The sequence below is a fragment of the Lactuca saligna genome, chromosome 3 (assembly GCF_052625555.1).
Source record: "Lactuca saligna cultivar CGN05327 chromosome 3, ASM5262555v1, whole genome shotgun sequence".
Taxonomy (NCBI): Eukaryota; Viridiplantae; Streptophyta; class Magnoliopsida; order Asterales; family Asteraceae; genus Lactuca; species Lactuca saligna.
In genome coordinates, this window is record NC_136419.1 from 62914511 (window position 1) to 62940448 (window position 25938).

At 35.5% G+C, this 25938-nt stretch overlaps 1 protein-coding gene across 1 annotated transcript; it reads left to right on the plus strand.

The window, feature by feature from the left end:
• Positions 1-20816: 20816 nt before the first annotated feature.
• On the plus strand, positions 20817-23875 carry LOC145033719 (cysteine-rich receptor-like protein kinase 42). The gene is made up of 8 exons (XM_078982274.1): positions 20817-21193; positions 21405-21815; positions 21879-21991; positions 22294-22424; positions 22500-22704; positions 22808-23039; positions 23334-23481; positions 23564-23875. The coding sequence occupies exons 1-8, from the start codon at positions 20817-20819 to the stop codon at positions 23873-23875; spliced, it is 1929 nt and encodes a 642-aa protein (XP_078838400.1).
• Positions 23876-25938: the final 2063 nt, after the last annotated feature.

A 25938-nucleotide genomic window follows, 5' to 3' on the forward strand; every position in this document is an offset into this window, starting at 1 on the left:
TCAAGCCTTATGTTTGCGTTTGTGTGTGTTTTAAAAGGAGATAAAAAGATGTACAATTGAGTAGTAGCAGGCAGAGAAAGACCCTTTCCTTTAATTTTAAATTAATTTAAACAATAATATTTATATAAAAATATAAAAAACCAATAAAAGGATTATAATACTCATTTTCAAGTTGATAGGGACCAAAACTAATAAAAAAAAATTCATTATTTTAACATTGGTGTATCACCAAAACGTTTTGGACCAAAACCACAAATATTTGCCAACCATAGGGATCATTTTTGTCTAAAATATTAATTATTACTTTTAAATAATATTTTTAAAGATATGAAATATTTATAAAATTTTTTGGAGGAAATTGATGTATTATTAACTTTATTTGAGTTTCATGTAAAAATAAAATGATTTCGGTAACAAAATTAAATATTAACTATTACTTAAAATTAATATTTACATATATATGAAATATTTATACTAAATTGGTAGGGAATTAAGATATTATTAAATTTTAATTTAGTTTCTTGTAGAATTAAAACGTTTTAGGTAACAAAATAAAATATTAACTATTACTTATAATTAATATTTTTTTTAGATATGAAATGTTGATAATAAATTGGGAGGAATTTGAGATATTATTAATTTTGTTTGACTTTCATGTAAAAATAAAACATTTTACATAACAAAATAAAATATTAACTATTTCTTATAATTAATATTTTTATTGATATGAAATATTTATAACAAATTTGGAGAAAATTAAAATATTATTAATTTTATTTGAGTTTCATATAAGAATAAAATGTTTTAGTTAACAAAATGAAATATTAACTATTAGTTATAATTATTAATTTCGTAGATATGAAATATTTATAATAAATTGTGAGCGAATTAACATATTAATTTTATTTGAGTTTCATGCAAAAATAAAACGATTTATGTAACAAAATAACATATTAACTATTACCTATAATTAATATTTTCTGTAGAAATGAAATTTTTTTATTAAATTTGGAGGAAATGAAAAAAAAAGTATTAATTTTATTTGCGGTTCATGTAAAATAGAACGTTTTGGTTAGAAAAGTAACGTATTGACAAAATTGCAAAAATGGTTCCTATATTTGTCAAAATTATGTGATTTTGGCTCAAAAAATATTATTGGTTTTGGATACCTTGTGTGATATTTGTACATATAGTATGTATTTTTTTGGTGTTTTTAGTCCATACCCATCTTATAATGACAAATTATAGTACCTATTTTTTGGTGGTTTTAGTCTATACCCAACTTATAAAGTCTAATTTGCACTTAAACAAATATTTTTCTATTTTTTTATTTCTCTTATTATTCTTTGAAGACATCTAAATTTAAAAAAGTAAATGAGACAACCCCCCCCCCCCCCCCTTTCTATTTGTGTATCTTTCTCAACAACAAAATCTTACCCGTTGTCGGGTCATCACGTCTGCCCACCACTGGAATAGATTTCCTAAGCTTTAGTCATCGCTGCTACTTTATCTCCTACTACCATAAATCAACAGCACCACAAGAAAGTCCTAGCACATCTATTTCGCCTCGTATCGTTTATCTACGTACTATGGGATCCAACAACGATAGTAACACACACATATGAATTTAGTTATCAAATTTCGATTGTCGTATTTCCATCATTGCCCACCATTAACGGACCTCCATCATCGCCCATCTACACTTTATCACCAATTCTCTCTCCATATCTCTTACACATCAACTCAAATCTGCTCAGTGCCATCAACTTAGCTTCATTATCACTACTTTTCGTTTAATGCCACCCTATCATCTTCTCTGGCAAACATGAAAGAGTGATGTTTGTATATTTATAAATCTAATTTTTACTGATAACACACGAAGCTTTTAAACAATGGTGGATGCAGAGCAAAATTTCAATCAAACATAGTAGAGCACCGAAAATTACCTTTAGAATGTGAATCAGATGGAACCCTTGTAGAGGAAGAAAAGATCGATCCTAATTTTCAAAAAACGAGTTCAGGTAGACTTGGAAGAAGTTCCAGTGGTGGATGATGTTGACGATGACTTTAAAGAGGGGGATTTTGCAGAAGCTGCACCATTGCCATCCATTGAAAGCCAAGTTTCGATCAGTGGTCATAAGATATATGATATCGAGATCTAGAGAAGCATAATGGTGGGGATGATCACTGCTACAAAAACACCCTTTAATGAAACATATTATGTTTAATAAAGCCATAGATGACACGCAAATGTGTGTCAAGGAAGGCCCTATCCTAAAGAAAGATGACACACATTTGCCTGTTGTAACCTTACGACACGCATTTATGACGCTCTCTTATGACACACAACACGTGTCACGTAAAGCCCTGTCATAAAGAAGAAGACACACATTGGTGTGTCGTAACCTTGCTTGCATGTCATTAAATCCCAGTCATAAAGAAAACGATGCACATTTACGACTTGCATTGAGTATCATTAAAGCTCGTATCAAAAAGAAAGACGACTTACAATTTTGCATGTCATAATTTGAAATTTTTTTAAAAAGTATATAATTTGATAGATTTAGTAATTTTCAAATTAAATAACACACTAAAAGTCTCATAATAAAAAATAAAATACAATAAATAAGAATGATAATTCATTGCAGTAATATATCAAATTCAAATAATCATTCCAATAGTAAGTAGTGTAACACATTGCTAATATTACATAATATTTGTTATAGAAAAACAATATATATATATATATATATATATATATATATATATATATATATATATATATATATATATATATATATATATATATATATTGTACAACATTAAAAGGAACCCATGAGTAATTTTTTCCTTTGACAATCTCCATGGCATATTTAAGTCTTGCAACCTCGCCATTTGAAGATGCATCAACCAATGTCGACCACTTGGATGTTATTTTGCATGATTTTGATTACGGAAATTTGATAAGTTAAGAATATGCAACAATATTGATGTAAAGACATAAATGCCCCTACCTTGTACTCTCTTAAAATGATTATGTTGGAGATAATTTTCTTAATGTAATAAAAATTAAAAGTGTTTTTCTATATTTTCTTCTAGGGAAGACATGGAAACTATGAAAAGGAAGCTCAAGTTACTCACCAATTACCTCTGAATCCTGACCTTTAATTAAAGCTTTTTTCCTGTAAATTTTGTCACTTATAAGTCATCTAGAATCGAAGGAAGTGTAGATATACATACACACACATACATATATATATATATATATATATATATATATATATATATATATATATATATATATATATATATATATATATATATATATCCGTATTGAAACATATAGTTGGAATAAAGGAGTACCTTTTATTGTCAACAGTTGATTGATAAAAGCTTCCTACACCTCAACTTCAAATTTCTTGAAGCCGACAACAATGTATCATCCATCTGAGGCTAACTTGACATTTGTAAAAGGGCCACTTTGACCATTGATTCATAAAGTTCAAACGAGGTCACCTATTAGAAGCTTTATTTTTATCTACAACTATAAACCTACCAAAAACACGAAAATCCACCAACCATTACAACAAAATAGCACCAAGGAACGAAAATTGTATAATTTACCATTTTGTGAATGTATAACGCGTACCTTCGATTCTATAACCATGCTTTTATTTGTTACAACCGGAACCTGCTCCATTTTTCATCTCAGTGTGAAGATATGCAAACCCTCACCACCATTTCTAATGCCATCGCCATTCCTAGCAGCACCACCAAAAACAAGAAATAATATTTTTTTATTGACTTTTTTTTTGTAAATAAGAAATTCAGTAATCAATAAGTAAACGATGCAAATAATAGAGTTATGCATCCATGTGTCCATAATCCTTCGATTGCATCTGTATATGATCTAAGAATCGGAAGCTTTGATTCTATCTGAAATAGTAAAAAAAATGTAAAAACCCCTCCATTGACTCAATTGTAGAAAAACAAAACATATTCCAGTTATTTAATACTAAGAATAGCAAGAAATAAGTAATTTGAGATAAGGGAGTACAAGCGCTTTTCTTGTGTGTGGTTGTAATTCTTTTAGACTTGATACCGAGCACACGGAAGACTAATTTGGCACCAAAATCTTACAGCTAAGAAATAACCATCACATAATGAATTTGAAATTTCTTAAGCAAGTTTTTCAATATAAAAACACATCTTGAATCATGGCAACTAATAAATAACCATCACATAATGATCAAAAAGAACAAAAATGGAATAAAACATTTGTTCACATAAAAAAACTGTTGATCAGACCTACCTTGAACCTTCGACAGCCCAAAATCTGACAACAGTAGCACATAATCATTCTATATTTATAAGTAATTATTTTTTTTTTTTAAAAAAAAGATGTTTACCTTGATATGGCCATCTGGACAAATCAATAAATTGCATGGCTTCATGTCTACGTGAATAATTTTCAAAGAATGTAAATACTCTGTTGCAAGAACCTGAAAATAAATAGTAAAATCATTCCAGTATGAAGGTTTTTAAAAATTAATGCAGAAATGGAAGTGATTGGAGTGTGACAGGAAAATGAAAACCAAATAAATATTTTTTTTGCAGAAATATCATGATGACTACTTTACATTGAACTTGATCTTATCTGTAATTGAGGGTTAATGGGTTATATAATACCTATCATTCCAACTGTTACTTGACCACTTCTAGTGCCAAACAAGGCCATTATCAAGAGAGGACAGCAGAAGCCCAAAGGTAACCCTATCACAATTTGAACCTCTAAGTTTTAAATCCTTGTTGCTTTGTGTTCAATTTGGTTTCTGTAACAACGTAAATTTTCAAACAATTTTTTTAATTATAACAAAAACACATATGGCATTTCTCAAAACACCAATACTCTATCAACAATATAGTTTCAAAAGTATTTATCACAATCCAGGATCCATAAAACATATAACTCTGGAACGATGGGTGTGTGTATAATCAAGCCCGTGCCTTCCCGCGATCTTCGGAAGTACCTAAAACACATTAACACATAAAACGGTAAGCATGAATGCTTAGTGAGTTCCTAAAATACCACGTACAAATAATTAGCCACTCAAGGCAATAGCACTGGAAGACCCTCTTGGTCAATGTGTCTCAGTGGGACCCTACAGTCCCACAGCTCATTGGACCCTCTGGTTCGGTCTGATTGAGAACCCTCTGGCCTCATTGTTCGTTGGGCCCTCCGGTCCGGTCTAAGCAACAAATAATGTAGCAGAGAATACACATCATGCAAACATGCATAAGTCAAGCATGCACATAAAACCCTCTGATCAGACATAGCTACCACTCTAGGTAAAGTATTGTGAGAAGACTCACCTCAAAATAAGCAAGCTAGTACACCTCGTACACGAATCACCGAATCAGCCTCTGCCTAATACATACGGTGATTATCTCTAATTAGACCATTTTTTCTAATAATTATATACTAACCCCTCTCTAAATCTTGGAAAGGGTAAAAGACTATTCTACCCCTCCATGGTCTACATTGCTCATAATTTGTCTAAGCTCCAAAAGTTAACGGAAGTGAGTTTGAGCCAAAAGTCCATGTTCACTCAACTCCTCGAGTGCACCGGGAGGAATCGTCGTGTCCCCTCGATCCCTTAGAGGCCTTATGAAAACCATCTCTACTCACTGAGTAGTGCCGCCTAATCATCGAGTTACAACACATGGACTTTATCGAGTAAACCCTAATCGACTCGTCAAGTCTGCACATGGACTCGACGAATCCATCCAGTCCAAACTCCCATTCAGACGTTTTTGGGAAGATCTATCACTCTAAACACTAGATCTAGACTCCCTAGGCTTGAATGTCACATAAAGCTTCGATCTTTACATTCATGCATGGCATATATGCCCCATAATGCCATTACATGCTCCAAGAAGGGTTAAATGCTGATGAGCTTGCCTCCATCTCAATAAAGCTTGAATCTTTGGACTCTTAAGACCTTCTCTAATCCAGATCTAAGGTTCTAACCTCAACCATCTTCAAATAACTCAAAAGCACAAGATGATTTAGGAGAAAACCCTAGGAAACTCCCCAAAATCATATCTAACAAATATATGGTCAAGGCAATAGCTTTTTACCTTAGAAGATAAGCTAATGACATAAGAATGCAGGATCCACAACCTCCTCTTGATTAGATCTACCAAGCTCTTCAAATCTTTCCTCCAAAATGCCCAAGAGTGCTAAAAAAAGACTCTCTCTCTCTGTCTCTCTGTCTGTCTCTCTCTCTCTCTCTCTCTATATATATATATATATATATATATATATATATATATATATATGTGTGTGTGTGTGTGTGTGTGTATGTATATATATACAACGAAAGGCATGTTGAAGATAGCCACAAAGGGAGGCCATAAGGGCCTTTAAATAGGCCACAAGCCCGAGAAATTAGGGTTTCCTTCAGCAGCACTGACTCGGCGAGTCGGATCACAGACTCGACGAGTCCCCTCATTAATCCACATCACCAAACACAACTCTACTCGACGAGTTGAGGCACCAATTCGTTGAGTCACTCCACTTATCTCAAAATAAAAATACATAAAGTATTATACCTGGAAATCTGGATGTTACAATTCTCCCCCACTAGAATCAAACTTCTCCCTCGAAGTACGGACTCTCAAATAGCTCAGGATACTACTCCCGAATCTCTGACTCCGGCTCCCATGTCAAATCGGATCCCCTTCGATGCTACCACTAGATCTGAACCAGGGGCACTTCTTTGTTTCGTAGAACCTTCACCTTTCGATCTAAAATTGCAATCGGCCTCTCGATGTAATTCAAGCTTGCATCCACCTGAATGTCCTCTAGCGGTACTACTGTCGTCTCGTCGGCCACACACTTCCTCAGTTGGGACACGTGGAAGGTGTTATGAATCTGACTTAACTCTGTAGGTAGCTCCAACTGGTATGCTACCCTACCCACTCTGGCGGTCACTTTAAAAGGGGCGATATATCGGGGCCCCAGCTTGCCCCGCATCCTGAACCGTATCACTCTTTTCCATGGGGATACCTTCAGGAGTACGAAATCTCCGACCTGAAACTCTAGCTCGGATCGTCACCTATGTGCATAACTCTTCTGGTGACTCTGGGCCGCCAATAATCTTTTTTTGACCTGTTGAATCTGCTCGGTCATCTTCAGCACTATCTTTGTGATGCCCATCACCCTCTACCCCACCTCTCCCCAGCAAATGGTAGTCTGACACCTCCTCCCATACAGAAGCTCGAAAGGAGGCATACCAATACTCGAATGATGGTTTTTGTTGTAGCAAAACTCAGATAATGGTATGTAGGTGTCCCAACTTCCTCCAAAGTCCATGACACATGCCCGCAACATGTCCTCGAGCGTCTGGATCATCCGCTCGCTTTGGCCCTCTGTTTGAGGGTGATACGCAGTACTGAAATGCAAGCGCGTGCCCAACTCCTCATGAAATTTCTTCCAGAACATGGAAGTAAAATGCACATCTCGATCCAACATGATAGAGATCGACAATCCATGCCATGCTACCATTTCCCTCATATAGATCTCAGCCAAATGCTCCGTAAAAGAGCTCTCATTGATAGCAAGGGAGTGAGCACTCATTTTCAGTCGGTCCATAATCACGTAGATCGCGTCGACCCCACTGGGGAATCTCCAGAGACTGTAAAGCACCATGAGGATGTTGGTGTTCTGCCTTGACCTGACGATAAGTCAAGCATCTCTCAACTATCCAAGCCACATCCTTCTTCATATAGGGCCACCAGTAATCTCTCTTCAGGTCTAAATACATCTTAGTAGCCCCGGGTGGATTGAGAACCTAGATCTATATGGTTCCTCCATCAATATACGTCGAGCTCCGCCCGTATAGGGCACCCAAATTCACCATCGGAAAGTCATAAGTCCTTGGTTGTCTGTCACAAACTCCGACACCTTCCCAATCACCCACTCCCTCTTGTGATTCTCCAGTCTCATGGCATCCACTTGGGCCTCTCGTATGGTATCCAATACCTGCTTCATCACGGTCATCCTCATATGCACATCACAGATCGGGGTGCACTCTGATCTGCGGTTCAGGGCGTAGGCTTCCAAGTTAGCCTTGCCCGGATGATATAGGATCTTATAGTCATAGTCTTTCACCACTTCCAACCACATCCTCTGATGCATATTTAGGTTGGGCTGATCCATGATATACTTCAGGCTCTTATAGTCTGTGTAAGTGGTACACCCAACCCCATACAAGTAGTGGTGCCAGATTTTAAGGGCGAACACTATCACATCCAGCTCTAGATCGTGGGTGGGATACATCATCTCATAAGGCTTCAACTACCTCGATGAATAGGCTAACACGTGCCCTGTCTGCATTAACACCGCACCCAACCAAGATATGGATGTATCACAATAAACCACAAAATCCTTTATCCCCTCGGGAAGGGCTAACACCGGGGCTTCACACAACTTCTGCCGAAGAGTCTCGAAGGAGGTCTGCTACTCAGGACCCCAAGAAAAAACAACACCCTTCCAAGTCAATCTAGTGAGGGGGACATAAATCTTGGAGAAATCCCTGATAAATCTCCGATAGTATCCGGCCAAACCCAGAAAATTTCTGATCTTGGTAGGGGATTTCAGCACTTCCCACCTCATAACTGCCTCAATCTTGTCCGGATCGACCTATATCCTCTTCTGGTTAACGAGGTGCCTCAGGAACTGGACCTCCCGCAACCAGAAATCAGACTTGGAGAATTTGGCATAAAGCCTCTCCGATCTCAACACTCCGAGAATCTCTTGAAAATGCTCCTCATGCTGCTCTCTAGACCTCGAATACACCAAGATATCGTCGATGAACACAGTCACCGAACGATCCAACATAGTCCTGCACGCCTGGTTCATGAGATCCATGAACGCGGTCGGTGCGTTGGTGAGCCCAAAAGGCATCACCACGAACTCGTAGTGCCCATAACGAGTCCTGTAGGCCATTTTCTGAACATCCTCCACACGAACTCTAATATGATGGTATACGGACTTCAAATCGATCATGGAAAACCAAGATGCACCCTGCAACTAATCGAACAGATCGTCGATCCTCAGAAGCGGATAACGGTTCTCGCTCGTAAGCTTATTCAGATCCCGGTAATCAATGCACATCCGGCGTGAGCCATCCTTTTTCTTGACAAAAAGGATCGGCGCTCCCCATGGCGAGCAACTCGGTCAGATGAATCCCTTCCCCAACAGCTCCTGAAGCAGCTAGGATAACTCCTACATCTTAGGCAGCACAAGGCGATAAGGGGCCTTGGCAGTAGGTGCCACTCCCGGGATTAAATTGATTCGGAACTCCACCTGTCTCTTGGGAGGCACATCCGGTAAATCCTCAGGAAAAGCATCTGGAGACTCCCTCACTATCGTAACCTCAGCGATAGAATTTAGTCTCTCGGCAGCAACTCGCGTATCCAAAAAATATGCTAAAAAACCTTCACAACCCTGCTGCAGACTCTATCTTGCTTTGGTGGCCGAGCAAAATGCCGACCGAGATCGGGTACCCTCGCTGAATACTGTAAGCACTCCCCCACTAGGTTCTCGTATGGTCACCAACTGACGCTCACAATTTATCATAGCTTCGAATCAACTCAACCAGTCCATGCCCATGATTACACAGACATCCCCCATCGCAATCGGTACCGGATCACTTAGAAACTCAACTCCAAAAATCTCAAGTACACATCCCTTGGATCACATCAATCGCAAACACCTTATGCTCATCGGCTATGGAGACTCTTAGAGGTCGACTCAGCACCTCTCGTCGGATACTGATGTGACGACTAAATTTTAATGATACAAAGGATCGACTCGCACTCGATTCAAATAACACCAACACAGGCACATAATTTACAAGAAAGGTACCTAAGCATAGCACAATATAAGAACAACATAACTCCAAATAAATAAATAAAGGAGCACATACCGGCCACGACATCAGGTGTTGTGTGGACCTCCTCCGCTGTCAGCTAGAAAGCTCTCACGTGAGCCCCCATATCTCGAATCAGCATGGTTTGCAAGCTTGGCTGCCTGCTAAGACTATGTCAGTCGCCTATACCTCACCCGAGACTCCGCCGCCTCTCTAGCATGAATCTCCCACTTGATCTCCTGCTTCCATGCATTTGCCTAAAGCTCAGCAAATGTCTGGTATGTCGAGCTCGCCACAAACTCGTGAATATCCCTCCTTAATATGCTCAAGTATCGGCTCATCCATGCCTGCTCGGTAGACACGTGCTCAGGGAAGAACACCGCCCTCTCATGGAACATCCTTGTAATCACTGTCACATACTATATCCTCTGCTTAAGGGACAAGAACTCTTGGGCCAAACGTTACATCTCCACCGAGGGAACATACTTGTCTCTAAACATAGCAGTAAACCTCTCCCAAGATACTGCAGTGAGCTCTGCAGGAATGAAGTTGGCTGTCACAAACTTCCACCAGTCCTTCGCCCCCAAGCGAAGCTGGTTCAGCGCGATATGTACCCTCAAATGTTCCAGACAGGAACAACTGTAGAAACACCCCTCGATGTCAGAGATCCATCTCATCATGGAAATTGAATCATTAGTCCTATCAAACTTTGTTGGCTTCGTATTGCTGAACTCCCGGTACAACAACGAGTCACCCTCATGTGGCTTAGCAGCAACGATAGCTGCGGTGGCTGCAGCAACAGCCGCCTCGGTAATCGCAGTGTAATGCTCATCAAATTTCTCGATCAAGGTGGTCTTGACGGACCCAAAAGTCTTCGGAATCTCAGCTCAGATGGCTACGGCCACCTCCTTGTTAATCATCCTACGAATCTCCACATCGCTGGTACCACTGGTACCACTGCCCCTGGGTTGTGGCGCGTACCCACCATGATGTCTCTCTCTGAAACACAACACAAATAATCAGATACTCGATCGAGAATACTCGCACTCGATCACTCACCCCTACTTGTTCCTTAACACCCTAAGGATTCTAACTTGGACTGCTTACCGATCCGGTGCTTCCAGTAGTACGGGCCCAATACTTCCTTTTATACCATCCGTATTCATCCCAAGTTATCCTCCTAGGATCCCAGATCGCAAGTACTCTATGCCTTTCTGAACACATGCTACCCCTAGAAGGCCTTTCATAGGCTCATCTCTGCTACCTACTCGCACTCAAACCAACTCACAGCGGCAGTAACTCCTAGGCTAAGGCATCACAAATCAGGCCACTCTAGTTCGAAGATATGAAATACCTAGCCCACTTTCTAGCATGCATAACATATATCTCATAATATCACATAACACATAAAATAAGGGTATTTCAGGAAATCACCATTCGGGCGTTGGCTGATTGTACACACTGCTCCTTTCCACTTTTCTCTTGAAAACTCTTACTCGTTTAGGAAAGATCGTTTTTATTGAAATTTTTTCTCAAATCCTTAGTTTGAGTCCAGACATACCCAAAGGTGTATCTGAATCCCTCAAACCAAGGCTCTGATACCAACTTCTAACAACTTAAATTTCCAAATATTTTTTTAATTATTATAAAAACACATATTACCGTTCTCAAAACACCAATTATCCATCAAAAATATAGTTTCAAATGTATTTATCACAATCCAGGATCCATAAAACATATAACTCCGGCTCGATGGGTGTGTGTATAATCAAGCCCGTGCCTTCCCGCGATCCTCAGAAGTACCTGAAACACATAAACACATAACACGATAAGCACGAATGCTTAGTGAGTTCCCCAAAATACCACGTACAAATAATTAGCTACTCGAGGCTATAGCTCTGGAATACCCTCTTGGTCAATGTGTCTCAGTGGGACCCTCTAGTCCCACAGCTCGTTAGACCCTCTGATTCGGTCTGATTGAGAACCCTTTGGCCTCACAGTTCATTGGACTCTCCGGTGCGGTCTAAGCAACAAATAATGTAGCATATAATACATATCACACAAACATGCAAAACTCAAGCAAGCACATAAAACCCTCTGTTCACACATAGCAACCACTCTAGGTAAAGTATTGTGAGAAGACTCACATCAAAGTAAGCAAGCTAATACACCTCGTACACAAATCACCGAATCAGTCTCTGCCTAATACATATGGTGATTATCTCTAATTAGACCACTTTATCTAATAAGCTTCTATTAATCCCTCTCTAACTCTTGGTAAGGGTAAAAGACTATTCTACACCTCCATGGTCTTCATTACTTATAATTGGTCTAAGCTCCAAAAGTCAACGGAAGTCAACTTGAGTCAACAGTACATGTTGACTCAACTCATCAAGTGCACCGGGAGGACTCGTCGAGTCCCCTCGATCCCTAAGAGGCCTTATGAAAACCAACTCTACTCATCGAGTAGTCCCGCTCACTCATCAAGTTACAACGCATAAACTTTATCGAGTAAACCCTAATCGACCCGTCGAGTCTGCACATGGACTCAACGATTCCATCCAATCCGAACTCCCATTCAGACATTTTTGGGCAGATCTATCACTCCAAAAACTAGATCTAGACTCCCTAGGCTTGAATGTCACGTAAAGCTTTGATCTTTACGTTCAAGCATGGCATATATGCCCCAAACGCCATTAGAAGCTCCAAGAAGGGTTAAATTCTCATGAGCTTGCTTCCACCTCAATAAAGCTTGAATCTTTGGACTCTTAAGACCTTATCTAGTCCAGATCTGAGGTTCTAACCTCAACCATGTTCAAATAAATCAAAAGCACAAGATAATTTGGGAGAAATCCCTAGAAAACTCCATAAAATGAGAGCTAACAAATATGAGGCCAATGTAATAGCTTTTTACCTCAGCAGACAAGCTAATGACAAAAGAATGCAAGATCTACAACCTCCTCTTGATTAGATCCACCAACATCTTCAAATCTTTCCTCCAAAATGCCCAAGAATGCTCAAAAAGGACTCTCTCTCTCTCTCTCTCTACATAACGAAAGGCAGGTTAGGGTTTCTCTCTGGGGAAGGTGGCCGCAAAGGGATGCTATAAGGGCCTTTAAATAGGCCACAAGCCCGAGAAATTAGGGTTTCTTTCATCAGCGCTGACTCAGCGAGTCGGCTCACAGACTCGATGAGTCCCCTCATTAATCCACGTCACTAGACGCAACTCTACTCGAGGAGTTGAGGCACCAACTCATCAAGTCACTCCACTTATCTCAAAATAAAAATACATAAAAAAATAATACCTAGAAATTTGGATGTTGTAGTTTCTTTTTGTAATAGTGTTAAAGTTTTACAAAGCATCAGTAATCATGGTGAAAGAAGGACCTTAATGCCATTGTGGAATTGAGGGTAAGGGATTTCCCTATCGAGCAATTTTATTCCTATTTGGTTTTTTGTATGATCATTTCAATCTTATTTCTCTATTATTTATCTTATTATTTACTTGGAGTATCTTTCTTTGTATTAAATGTGTTATCATACATGTCGAATACTAGTTACAATCGTTACAAATAATGTATATAATTGAATTTCTCTTTAGGAATATTTTACGATTTTTGTATAATACCGAGCTTTTTGATATACAACTTTTCAAATTCATTCACTTATTTAATTATATTCAACAATCTTGAGCACAAATCTTTTTTTGCAAATTTGATTTCTTATAACAAATGTAACCTATATATATATATATATATATATATATATATATATATATATATATATATATATATATACTTCAAAAGTTGGTATGCACATTGATATGCTATAAATGACAACAATAGCCTTTCCTTGTAAGATATTAGCTTTCATCCTCATTTCTGAATGAACACTATGCCAGATTCCAAATTTGATATACACATTTGTAGACTTGATACAAGAATTTCGTGGAGCATCCAAAAAGCTTAATTAGAGCCAATATAATAAACATTCTACAATCTTTAACACGATTTCTAAGTTTATTTCTCATATTTGTGTTTCTAAATATGGATAATGTAAACATATACACACATTTGAAGCATGATATTAGGCACATGTGTTGTACCCTAATGTAAAGTGCATTAATTGAGGGATTACAATGTTGAACAAAGACTTTATTATGAAAAAATAGGCCATGGGAAAAACCAGTGTTGTGTAATGCGTGTCAAGGTGGAGAACTAGAGGCACCTTAAACGACTATATTCCTAATCATCACATGAAAGATTTGCAGGGCACTTAGACTGATAAAGACACGGATTATGACCCAGGCTCAGGCTCTTCATCTATTAAACCCACTACAAGTGGTAATAACACAGACACAAAAAAATGCACAACAATTTTATTTATAATCATTTGTTTTTACCAAAATGAATTCGACGTAGATAAAACAAAATTAACTACTGGTAGATCAAAATCTAGAGAAGTAGGTACGATAACTTCAAATTAATCACAATAATCAACGAAATTACCAAAAAACGAGACAAATGGAACAAATAGGTATGAAGTAGTTAATTAAATCACGACATCAAATTACCAATGTGATTAAAGGCAGAAGACACCAACTATTACCTTCAATTTCTACCAAATTTTTGTCTCGTTCCTTCAATTTCACCTTTTACTTCCACCAGAAACGCTACCTATTAAGGGTTCACTGATGATGATTTTATGGCAGTTGATGCATCGCTTCTGGATATATAGAGGTGTAATGGAACAAGTTGATGCTTCCTTCAAATGCAAATAGAGAAGATGCTTTTGGATATATTGATGGTGGTTGCGGTTGCTAAGGTTTGCAGAGAGAAAGGAGCGAGAAAATGAAGTTATGTGTCGGCTGGAGAGTGGAGAGGAGAGAATGAGTAGATATAGAAGAAGCAGGTCTTCAAAATTTTGTGGATTCCCCCCCCCCTAGCTATTAATGAGAGAGAACATATTAAAATTTACAAAAAAAACGACATCTATACATAACACCAATTAAATTTATGTGCCCTCCGTGTTTATAATTTTTTTTTTGTTCGAGACTAATTTTTAGGGCAGGCACAAATGCGTATCCTCTATCCTTTAAAATTTGGAAAACTGACATTATTTTTAGGACGTGAAAAAAGTATGTAACATAAATCAGTGAGTGTCATTATTTACGTGTCATGAAAGGGTTGTTTTCTTGTATTGGATGAAAGCAAGGAACGAACAAGTAGGAGAAAGATACACGATAAGTCGGGTTATGGATGGATGCAACAAACGATAACGACATAATGTGCAAGACCAAGCTCCACTGAAGGCTTTGATGCATCGATCGGGGTGATGGGTTAATGTTTGTACTTTAAATTGTGTGTTTGTTTATGTTTTGAAAGGAGATAAAAAGAAGAACAACTGAGTAGTAGCAGGCAGAGAGAGACCCTTCTCTTTATTTTTATATCTACAAATCTAATTTTTACTGAAAAATTATGGAGCTATTAAACAACGATGGAGGCAGAGAATAAATTCAATGAAACACAATAGAGCACCTGAAAATAACATAAGAAAGTGAATGACATGGAGCCCTCTGTAGAGAAAGACAAGAACGATCAGACTCAAGCTCTTATATTCAAAAACAAGCTCAAGCGAACTTGGAAAAAGTTCCAATGGTTGATGATGTTGACGGTGGATTTAAAGAGTGGAAATTTGGAGATGCTCCACCATTGGCGTCCATTGAAAACTAGGTTTTGATCAATGCTCCTAAGATATAGGAGAATGAAAACCAGAGGAGTACAATGGATGGGATGATGAAAGCAAGGAACGAACAAGTAAGAGAGAGAGAGGGGATATGTCGGGTGGTGGCTGGATACGACTGATGGGTTTTGAGCATTCTAACACTTCCTAAGTGTACATGCAACCCTAATAACCTTGGATCTATGTTTGTCTAATTATCATGCAAAGTTGAATTCCAAGGTTATATTCCTATCTAGCATACATGGGGAACAATTTTAACTTGAATAATAGATAGAATAACTTACCTTGTTGTTGTTTGTGTTCCTTGACACCTTGTGAGCCTAGCACCCCAAGTGTGATGCCTCAAATGCTTCACACAACACCAAATGCTCTTGGAAGAACTTATGAGAGAACACACACTTCTTGAAATCGGCCAAGCCCTCTTGTTTCCTTGGTGTAACCGATTTTGGTGGAGAACATGTTTCTTATATAGTGTTGACACATCTAGGGTTAAACCCTAATGTGTCATGACTCTTCATTTCCATGACCCATGGGTTTGTAACTCCCATGGAGCATCCATGGAGCATCCTATGGGTGGAACCCAACTTAATAATCCATGGAGCCTCTTAGCCCACTATACAAGATATGGATGATTTACATAATCAACCCATATATTTAATTAGTTATCTTTTGATCACATAATTAATTCTAAATTACTTCTTGATCAAACTAATCAAATAATATTATTAATATATTAGAACTTATAATATATTAATAATCTCCAAGTGTTATTTCTCTCATTTAGTCTATCCAATTGCATGGTGCCATGCAACCCAAATGGACCATGCCGGGTCGGGTCAAGTACATACCAGAAATAGTTATGGACTTAGACACCTTATCCAACAACGACAAGCAATAATGCACAAAATGCATGACCAAGCTCCAGTAACAGCTTCGATACATAAATCTAGGTGGTGGGTTAGTGTTTGTTCTTGAGACTATGTATTCTTGTGAGTTTTGAAAAGAGATAAAAGGAACAACTGAGTACTAGCAGGCGAAGAGAGACCATTTCCTTTATATTTTAATTAATTAAACACTAATATTAATAAACAAACAAATAATAGGGGTATAGTCTTTTCAGGTTGATAGGGACCAAAACCAATGAAAATATCCAATTTTTGACCATTGGTGCAGTACAAAATTTTTTGGACGGAAACCACAGAATTTTGCCAACCGTAGCAATCATTTTTGCAATTTTGTCTAAAATATTAACTATTACTTATAATTAATATTTTCGTACATATTAAATATTTATAATAAATTATGAGGAAATTGAAATATTATTAATTTTATTTGAGTTTTATAAAAAATATTAACTATTACTTAGAATTAATATTTTCGTAGATATTAAATATTTATGATAAATTATTAGGGAATTAATTTATTATTAATTTTATTTGAGTTTCATGTAAAATTAAAACGTTTTAGGTAACAAAATAAAATAGTAACTTTTACTTATAATTAATATTTTCGTAGATATGAAATATTTATAATAAATTGGGAGGAAGTTGAAATATTATTAACTAGGTGTATAATACTCATGTATTACATGAGTTAATTTAAAAAAATTAAATATAAATGTTTAAATATTTAACAACTTTGAATTTATAAGAAAATAAGAAAAGTAATGAATTATTAAAATTGTTTTTTTCATCTTTTAAATTTAAATAAATAAACTAATGAGCTTTAATTTAGAAATTTTGAAATAAAAAGGTAAGTTCATTAATGAAATTAATATTCATTTATTACTAATTATTATTACATTAAAGTATTATGTTGAATTTATTAAAATAGAAAATCACAAAAGTGACATGTGAAAAATAAATTAATTCAAAATAGCCACAAAATGACATTTGACAAATTGAATAAGAATGTGAAATGTAGAAAAAAAAAAAAAAAAAAAAAAAAACTTTTAATTATTAGAGTAGATTTTATTTGAGTTTATGTAAAAATAAAACATTTTATTTGAGTTTTATGTAAAAATAAAACATTTAATTATTAGAGTAGATTTTATTTAAGTTTCATCGCCTTAATCGCATTTTTATGAGAAGTATAAGATATGAGGCGTGTAATTCACCTGTATGTATATTAAGATTTTCAATATATTAGGTAAATCATTTGGGCCAAGTGATCAATTACAAGATCCATTCAAGTATAGTTACAGTTTTTAAAGAAAGAGACAAAAAACTTCTACGAAGATTACAAACTTGGAGAATGAGGATATGGTGAAGTGTATAAGGTACATGATTCTCGATTATGTTATTTTATTTCTCCATTGATCCAATTTTCTAAATTGGCCGGATACATGGAATAGGGTAATATAAAGCCTGGAAATACAGTAGCTGTGAAAAAGCTACAGGTTAGTAGTGCAAAGGAGGATTTTGAAGGGGCTTTACATCATAGTAAACAAGATGTAGACTACTATTCAATAACTTGTCCGTAATTTATGCTCTTCTTTTAAAATTCAAATAAATAGCCGATCTTGTGTTTTCGAAGACCATGTTTAAATTTATTAAAATTAGGCCTTAAAAATTATAAAATCAACAAAAATATAAAAACTTTTTTGTTTAATAAACATTCTTTTTAGATTTTAAAAGGAATTTAAAATACTATTTTCTCAAAACCTTTAGTGATTATATACTTGCACAAAGAATCTTTAACTCAACTACTAGTAAAAAAATCTTATTTCAAAATGAAGCTAACAAAAATGGACGCCAAAATACAAAAAATGATTATATTGACCAGTACTCATAAAATCAATAGTTAAATTATGAATTTTGGTCTTTAAGGCCTAAGATTACACTTTACTTAATATAGAAAATATCGAATTTTATGGAGCAACAAACTATCATTTTCATGTTACAAGGACATATTTCTAATACTAAATGTTTATTAACTCACCAATTTAAATGTTGATTCTCTCTTTTCAAAATAACTTATATTCTCAAGAAACTAGTAGATACGTACACTCACTCAGGTTTTTGAGAAGACAATGTATATTCAAGACTTGTCTTTTATTTTGCTATATATTTTCATACAAACAATAATAAGAACACAAATGTATTAACTATAGTTTCAATACAATGTATATTGTTGCTTATTTTACTATTATGCAATTATTATGATACTGTACATGATGTTCTCTGCCCCGAATGTTTCAGCCGTCTCGGTTTTGGATTGTGACACCATTGGTTGCTTATAAACTAGCTCCAAGACATTCTACTTGACTAAAATCATCCTATCAACATGTTAAAGCATGGTACTTTATTTATTTATTTATTTATTTTAATTTTTTTTGCAGCTAAAAAGCAATTATACGGGCCACAAACGAAGCTTCAGATAGACTTCCCAATAAACAAAACAGGAAAAAAACACAAATGGTGGTGTCTCAATTCGAATGTAAACATCAAAAGAGAACCACAATATGGGGATGATGTTATGGGTTTTATGATAAAGAAGATATGAATAAAGTATAGTTAGTTTATCTGTTAAACTTGATGTTGTTCTCATTGTTTTATCGGTTTTCTTGTTAAATTGGATGAAGATGTTGATTTAGTGTGTTATGTAGTTTAGAACTATTGATTTGTCTTAACAGCTAATTAAAAGAATTTCGTTACAATTTATGTATTTTAGTACCACCTTATTGTCTATGAAAGTAAATAATTTTTAAATTATTAATCTTTTAGAGACAACTTTTAATCTCTAAAACTAATTAAATAAAAAACTATTATTAATCTTTTAGAGACAAATGTTTGTCGCTAATAGTAATTACTTTCAACGAAGACGCTCATGTTGTCGCAGAAGAAACTTTTAGCGACGGAGCTATTGCGAGGAAACAGTTGGCGACAATGATCCTTGCTGTTGGTTTTTAGCGACAACATTAATACTTTTACAAACAATATTTGTCGTCTCTAAAGATCCTTTTTCTTGTAGTGTAGTGATATTACCAACTTTGTTATGATGTTAATCGTATTTTATCTGTCTTCATCTATATAAGTGCCGATTAATCCCCAACTACACTGACTAATCGCTAGTCGATAGTCGAACGAGTTAAATTGTTGAAAATATCAATTATAAATTGATATTTTCAACAATTTAACTCGTTCGACTATCGACTAGCGATTAGTCAGTGTCGTCGGGGATTAATCGGCACTTATATAGATGAAGACAGATTAAATTGTTGAAAATATCAATGATAAAAAAAATAATAATAAAGCAATCAAGTTTTGTATACAATGTTGAAAATGTATATAGTTGGTTTCAAAGAAAAAACAAAGCAATGATTTCCCTTAGATTTTGTATGTTAATTATTAGTTTATGAAAATAAATTTTCATTAAATTACGAATATTCAAGATGTTTGTTATTAAAAAATAGTAATAATTAGTTTACTAACTTAGTGGAACGTGACTTTCCCATTGTATTCAAATCATCCCTAATAAATCAAAATCTTTTTGTTATATGTCCTCTTCTCTCTCATTTGGACACATGATATTTTCTAGAATTTTTGAATTTTCTATTTTTCACTTGTCATTTTATTGTATTTTTCATTTTATTAAATTAAAATTCTATATTTAATATTAAGGTATTATATAAGTAAGGTATTTATTAGAAAGAATTTATATATGTAATCTATTCAATGTATTAAAGCCTCATTAATTTTAATAGTTCAAAAATTTTCTCATTTTTCTTATAAATTCAAATTTCTCAAATTGTTAAAATTTCATATATTTTTTTTTAAATAAACTCATGTAATACATGGATCTCACACCTAGTGGAGAATAACTACAAAAACTTTGGTTAAATAAGTTTATAATATCCATTAACCATTCCAAGTGCTATCTTTCCGGATCTAGGAAGGATGGGTTCTAAAATATTATTTTTCCCAACCTCAATAATACAGCTATCATGAAGACTTGTATGCTATTTCTCCGTTCACAAATTAGTAGCAATAATAACATGACATTTAATGCAATACCAGTAGTTTCGTATAAAGTCTAATTACATAAAAAATCACTTCTGGGTATTAAAAGACATTAACTAATAGTCTATTACCCTACCCAAGACAAACCAAGACAAAAAAATTAACCACCGTTGCAATGGCCAGGCGGTGGTTCTTTGGGTGGCAGGCGGTGGTAGCATTCTTTCTGTACATGATATTTCTCACAACTCAAGTTACCTCGCAGCCACAAACCAACCTTTTACTTAGATCATGCAGCTTACAGAACACAAGGAGTTCCTTCAGGAGTCTTAACGAGACCTTTAGGGAGGTCCGAAGACTTTTATCCAACAACAACACGTACTTTGCCACCTCTGAGAAGACCCGAAGCTCTGAACCTGTCTACATGATGGCACAATGTAGGCTTTATATGTCAACAGTTGACTGCCTCGCTTGTTATGACGTGGCTACTTCAAATACACGCGCTTGTGGAGCTGCTTCAGGTGCCCGAGCGGTTCTTGATGGCTGCTTCCTCAGGTAATTGATTCCCATAACCCTTCACCAATTCTGCAATACGTACATAGTGGGTTCTTGTTTAGATGCCATTTGGATGAACCCAGAATGTGATTAAAATCTTCAAATCTAAGCAATCGTTTTAAAATAAATCATTTTGTGAGGAATGGAAATGTTTTCCACTTGTTCCTTGACAAGTTTTTCATGTTTTGGTATGCTTTTCCTTTTGGTGTAGGTATGATCCCACTCGTTTCTATGAAGATGCAACACAACCAGGAAATGTTGCCTATTGTGGAAACCACACTGCAACTAAGCCAACACGTTTCCAAACCACAGTGAATGGACTATTATCGAATCTTACAATTGCCACGCATAAAATCAATGATTTGTTTGTAGCATCGTCAAGTAATATCCATGGTAGCAATAGAAGTGTCTATGCTATAGCACAATGTGCACCAACAGTGGCACAAAACGGTTGCAAGGTTTGCTTAAAGGTGGCGTATTTCAATATAATGAGTTGCTTACCTTTTGTTGATGGAAGGGCACTTGATACAGGGTGTTTTATGAGATACTCAAACAAACCGTTTTTCAGGAAAAATGAAACAACTAACATTGAATCGTATTTAGTAGAAGGTAAGACCTTTTTGTTATCTTCTCAGTTTCGTAGCTTTATATGACATGCTATCGGTTTATATATTTAAGATTCGAGCAAGAAGAGAGCTATTATTGGGGGAGTTGTTGGCAGCCTAGGCTTACTGAGTATGATTCTTTTGGCTATACTTTTGTGGTGTTGTCGATCCAAAAAGAGAAGCACACCAAGAGGTTAGCAGGATCGATCCATTGACTTCTTTTGTCGATTAGTAATTATTATTATTATAATCAATAACTTCGATTTTTTTTTTTCTTCAGGGGGTATATATTTTCTGTTTATTAAAGGGCATTCTTAGAAACTGTTAGATGGTTAATTAAACAACATTTTAATTTAAGAGGCAAATAAATTTGTGCTCGTAGGCTTCTTAACATTCTAATAGACAACAAAAATTAAATTTCATCGCTTTACTCGCATTTTTATCAGAAGTACGTGTAATTCACCTGAATGTATATTAAGATTTTCAATTTATTAGGTAAATCATTTGGGCGAAGCGATCAACTACAAGATCCATTCAAGTATAGTTATAGTGATTTAAAGAAAGCAACAAAAAACTTCTGCAACGATTACAAACTTGGAGAAGGAGGATACGGAGAAGTGTATAAGGTACATGATTCTTGATTATGTTATTTTATTTCTCCATTGATACAATTTTCTAATTTGGCTGGATACACGGAATAGGGTAATATAAACCTTGGAAATACAGTAGCTGTGAAAAAGCTACTGGTTAGTAGTGCAAAGGAGGATTTTGAGAGTGAAGTACGAGTTCTTACTAACGTCCATCATCGTAACCTTATACGCCTTCTTGGGTGCTGTAATGAGGGACCAGAGTTGCTTCTAGTCCTTGAGTACATGGAAAACGGAAGCCTTGAAAAGTTCTTATATGGTTAGTTGTAGTTTGGTGCAATTAAGCTATGATCTTTAACAATTTTAATATTGTTAGTGTTATACTAAAAGAAATTATGTTTTACCGATTTTGAATAACTTAGGTGAAAGAAAGGGGATTCTTAACTGGAAACAACGACGTGACATAATTCTTGGCATAGCAAAGGGTCTTGCTTATCTACATGAACAGTACCATGTGACGATTATCCATAGGGACATTAATCCCCGCAACATTTTGCTAGATAACGATTTTCAGCCGAAAATTGCAGATTTTGGGCTTGCAAGGCTTCTACCCGAAGATCAGACTCATATAAGCACTAGGGTTGCCGGAACATTGTAAGTATAATTAAGTCTTTAAGTGTGTGTGTGTATATATATATATATATATATATATATATATATATATATATATATATATATATATATATATATATATATATATATATATAATTACCCAAGGATAATATCAAAAAATTTGGAGCCATAAAGTCATGATCCATAAATAAAGAAACGAAGGTATCTAAATAAAAGGTAAAGAAACAAAGGTATATAAATAAAACCTCCTAATAGTTTTGGTTTACATGCCTTTTCATTTCTTGTTACTTGAAGTAACTAGTTTTTGATCAGCAGTGGCTACACAGCACCCGAATATGCCATTCATGGACAGTTGTCTGAGAAATCAGATACCTACAGTTTTGGCATCGTGGTACTTGAAATTGTCAGTGGCAAGAGGTGTACTGATGTGTTGGATGTATCCCATCAATACCTCCTTGAACATGTATGTCCACGTAAAAATGGTACTATAAGCTAAGTATTTGATTATATTGTTGAATTTACAACGTTTCTTTATTAATATTTAGGCTAGGAACATGTATGAGAATCGAATTCCCTTAAACCTTATTGATGAAGAACTTGACCAGAGCGAGTATACCGAGCAAGATGTGCAGAAAATCATAGAAATAGCATTGTTGTGCACTCGGTCAACCGTTTCGGAGCGTCCAACAATGTCTGAAGTCTTGATACTTCTGAATGATCGATCAGGAGACCACAGACCACCAACTAGATTGCCTTTCAATGTTCTAAACTTTAATGTTCATATTGATGATCCCTCATATGTTGCTTCTAGCATAACCAACGCTGTTGCCTCCATGACAGAATTGACAGCTCGTTAATTTATTATTATGTCATTAAGTATATTTTGTTTAAAGGATGTTGCGAGTTGTATAATGATAATAAAGTGATATTTCTAATAATTTCATTGGTTTTGCTCTTTTGGTTTGGTGATAGTAGTTTTTATTGTTAATTTTATTTTTGAATGTACCCGCTACAAGAAAGGCATTACAAAGACTTTTAGTGGCGACTCAACAATTTGTTGTTAATAAAGGTCCTTGTCGCCAGTAATGCCTTGTGGACCGAATTCACATTATCCCTTTCTAGTTTGCCCCAACCGTGTGATCAAGTATCTAATCCAATGGTTGGTGTCTCATTTTAGCACAAACAGGGCAAAGCCAAAATTTTACAATGAAGAGTGCTTACATCATAGTAAATAAGATGTCATTGATAAGATTCAATGAATCTCAAACGATCTAGGAATTTCATATTTGATTGAAATTGGTGAATTTTTAACATACCTTAATATATTTCAATTAGATTAAGGCATCCCTCTTCTTAACTATGAGATGTATTTTGGATCGTAGCCCTAAATATTAACTTGGCTTAAAATATTAAGGATTATATCAACTAACTAAAACTGTATCTCTTATTATAGATGCTTGGTAATGGTGACGCTCCTACTGCTCAAACCGCCACTAAAAATCAAATTTCACTCTCTTGTCGATTCTATCGAAAGAAAAAAATGACGGGTCTAAACTATATGGACTGGATGCGCAAACTGAATATGAATCTTCTCTATGAGAACAAAGAGTGTGTTCTTGAGAAGCCTCTTGCTAAAATTGCTAAGTCAAATGTCACTCCTAAAAAACTTGTTCCTTGTAACAAACATATTGATGATACCAATAAGGTCACTTGCTTAATGGTTGCAACCATAACACTTGAGGTACAAAAGTTCTATGAGGACTACTAGCCATACGGAATGTGCTCAGATCTTTTTGAAAAGTTTCACAAGAAAGCAAGACAAGAAGTTTATGAAGTTGTGAAGTCCCTTATGGTGTGTAAGTAAAGGAAGGAGAATATATGTGCGCTTGCGCACAAAGGATGCAAAGGTATGTAGAGATTTTGGAAGAACTCAATGTGTTTTTTGGTAAGGAGCAGGCTATTGATATGACATTTAACTCCCTACTGCCCAGTTATGTTCAGTTTGTTTTAGCTTATCATTTGAACAACATAGATACCATATTGACCTAACTCGACAACTTATAGCAAACTGTTGAGTAAGGAATGAAGACAAATCGTGCCCTTTCGACGACAAGTGCTCTTATAATGTCAATTGGTAATGAAAGAGGAAAGAAGAGGAAGGCTAACTCACAACCAACTTGGAAGGGTAAGGCCCACACTGGAGCGTCCGGAAGTGGGTCACAGGGGAAGCCCAACTTTAATGTTTTTTTGTTAGTAATCCAAAAGAGGCCACTTGCATTCACTGTGGCGAAAAGGGACATTGGAGAAGAAGTTGCCCGAAATACTTGTAAAAGTTGAAAGAGGGGAACATAAAGCCATCTGGCTCCTCATTAGTTATATACACTATCAAAATAATAACACACAATTTTCTCATTTTTGGGTACTTGATACGACATGTGGTTTTCACATTTGTTCTGATACGCAATCTCTAAAACAAAGAGAGGAAGTGGAGCATGAAAGGTTGAACATGATCCTGGGCAATATGATCTCATCACCTATTACCAAGATTGGGACTTAGGGACTTGTGCCCGATGGTAGTGTTAGAGTTGATTTAGTTAATTGTTTTTTTTTTGTCAGATATAACAAGAGAAATTATTTCATTTCACACTTTATTTTGACAAGGATTTTGATATTCATTTGATAAAGACAATGGTTTGATTTTGGTTTATAAACATGGTGTTTTTATATTCAATGATTTTTCTTGTAATGGTGTTTATGAAACTATGATGTGTATTGATAACTTAGGCATTAGTGTATTCTAAATTGCTTCATTTAATGGTATAGACAAATCATTCTTGTGGAACTATCATCTTAGGAACATTAACAAGAAACACATCACCCAGTTCTAAAAGGATAGTGTAACACCGAAAATTTCAAACCA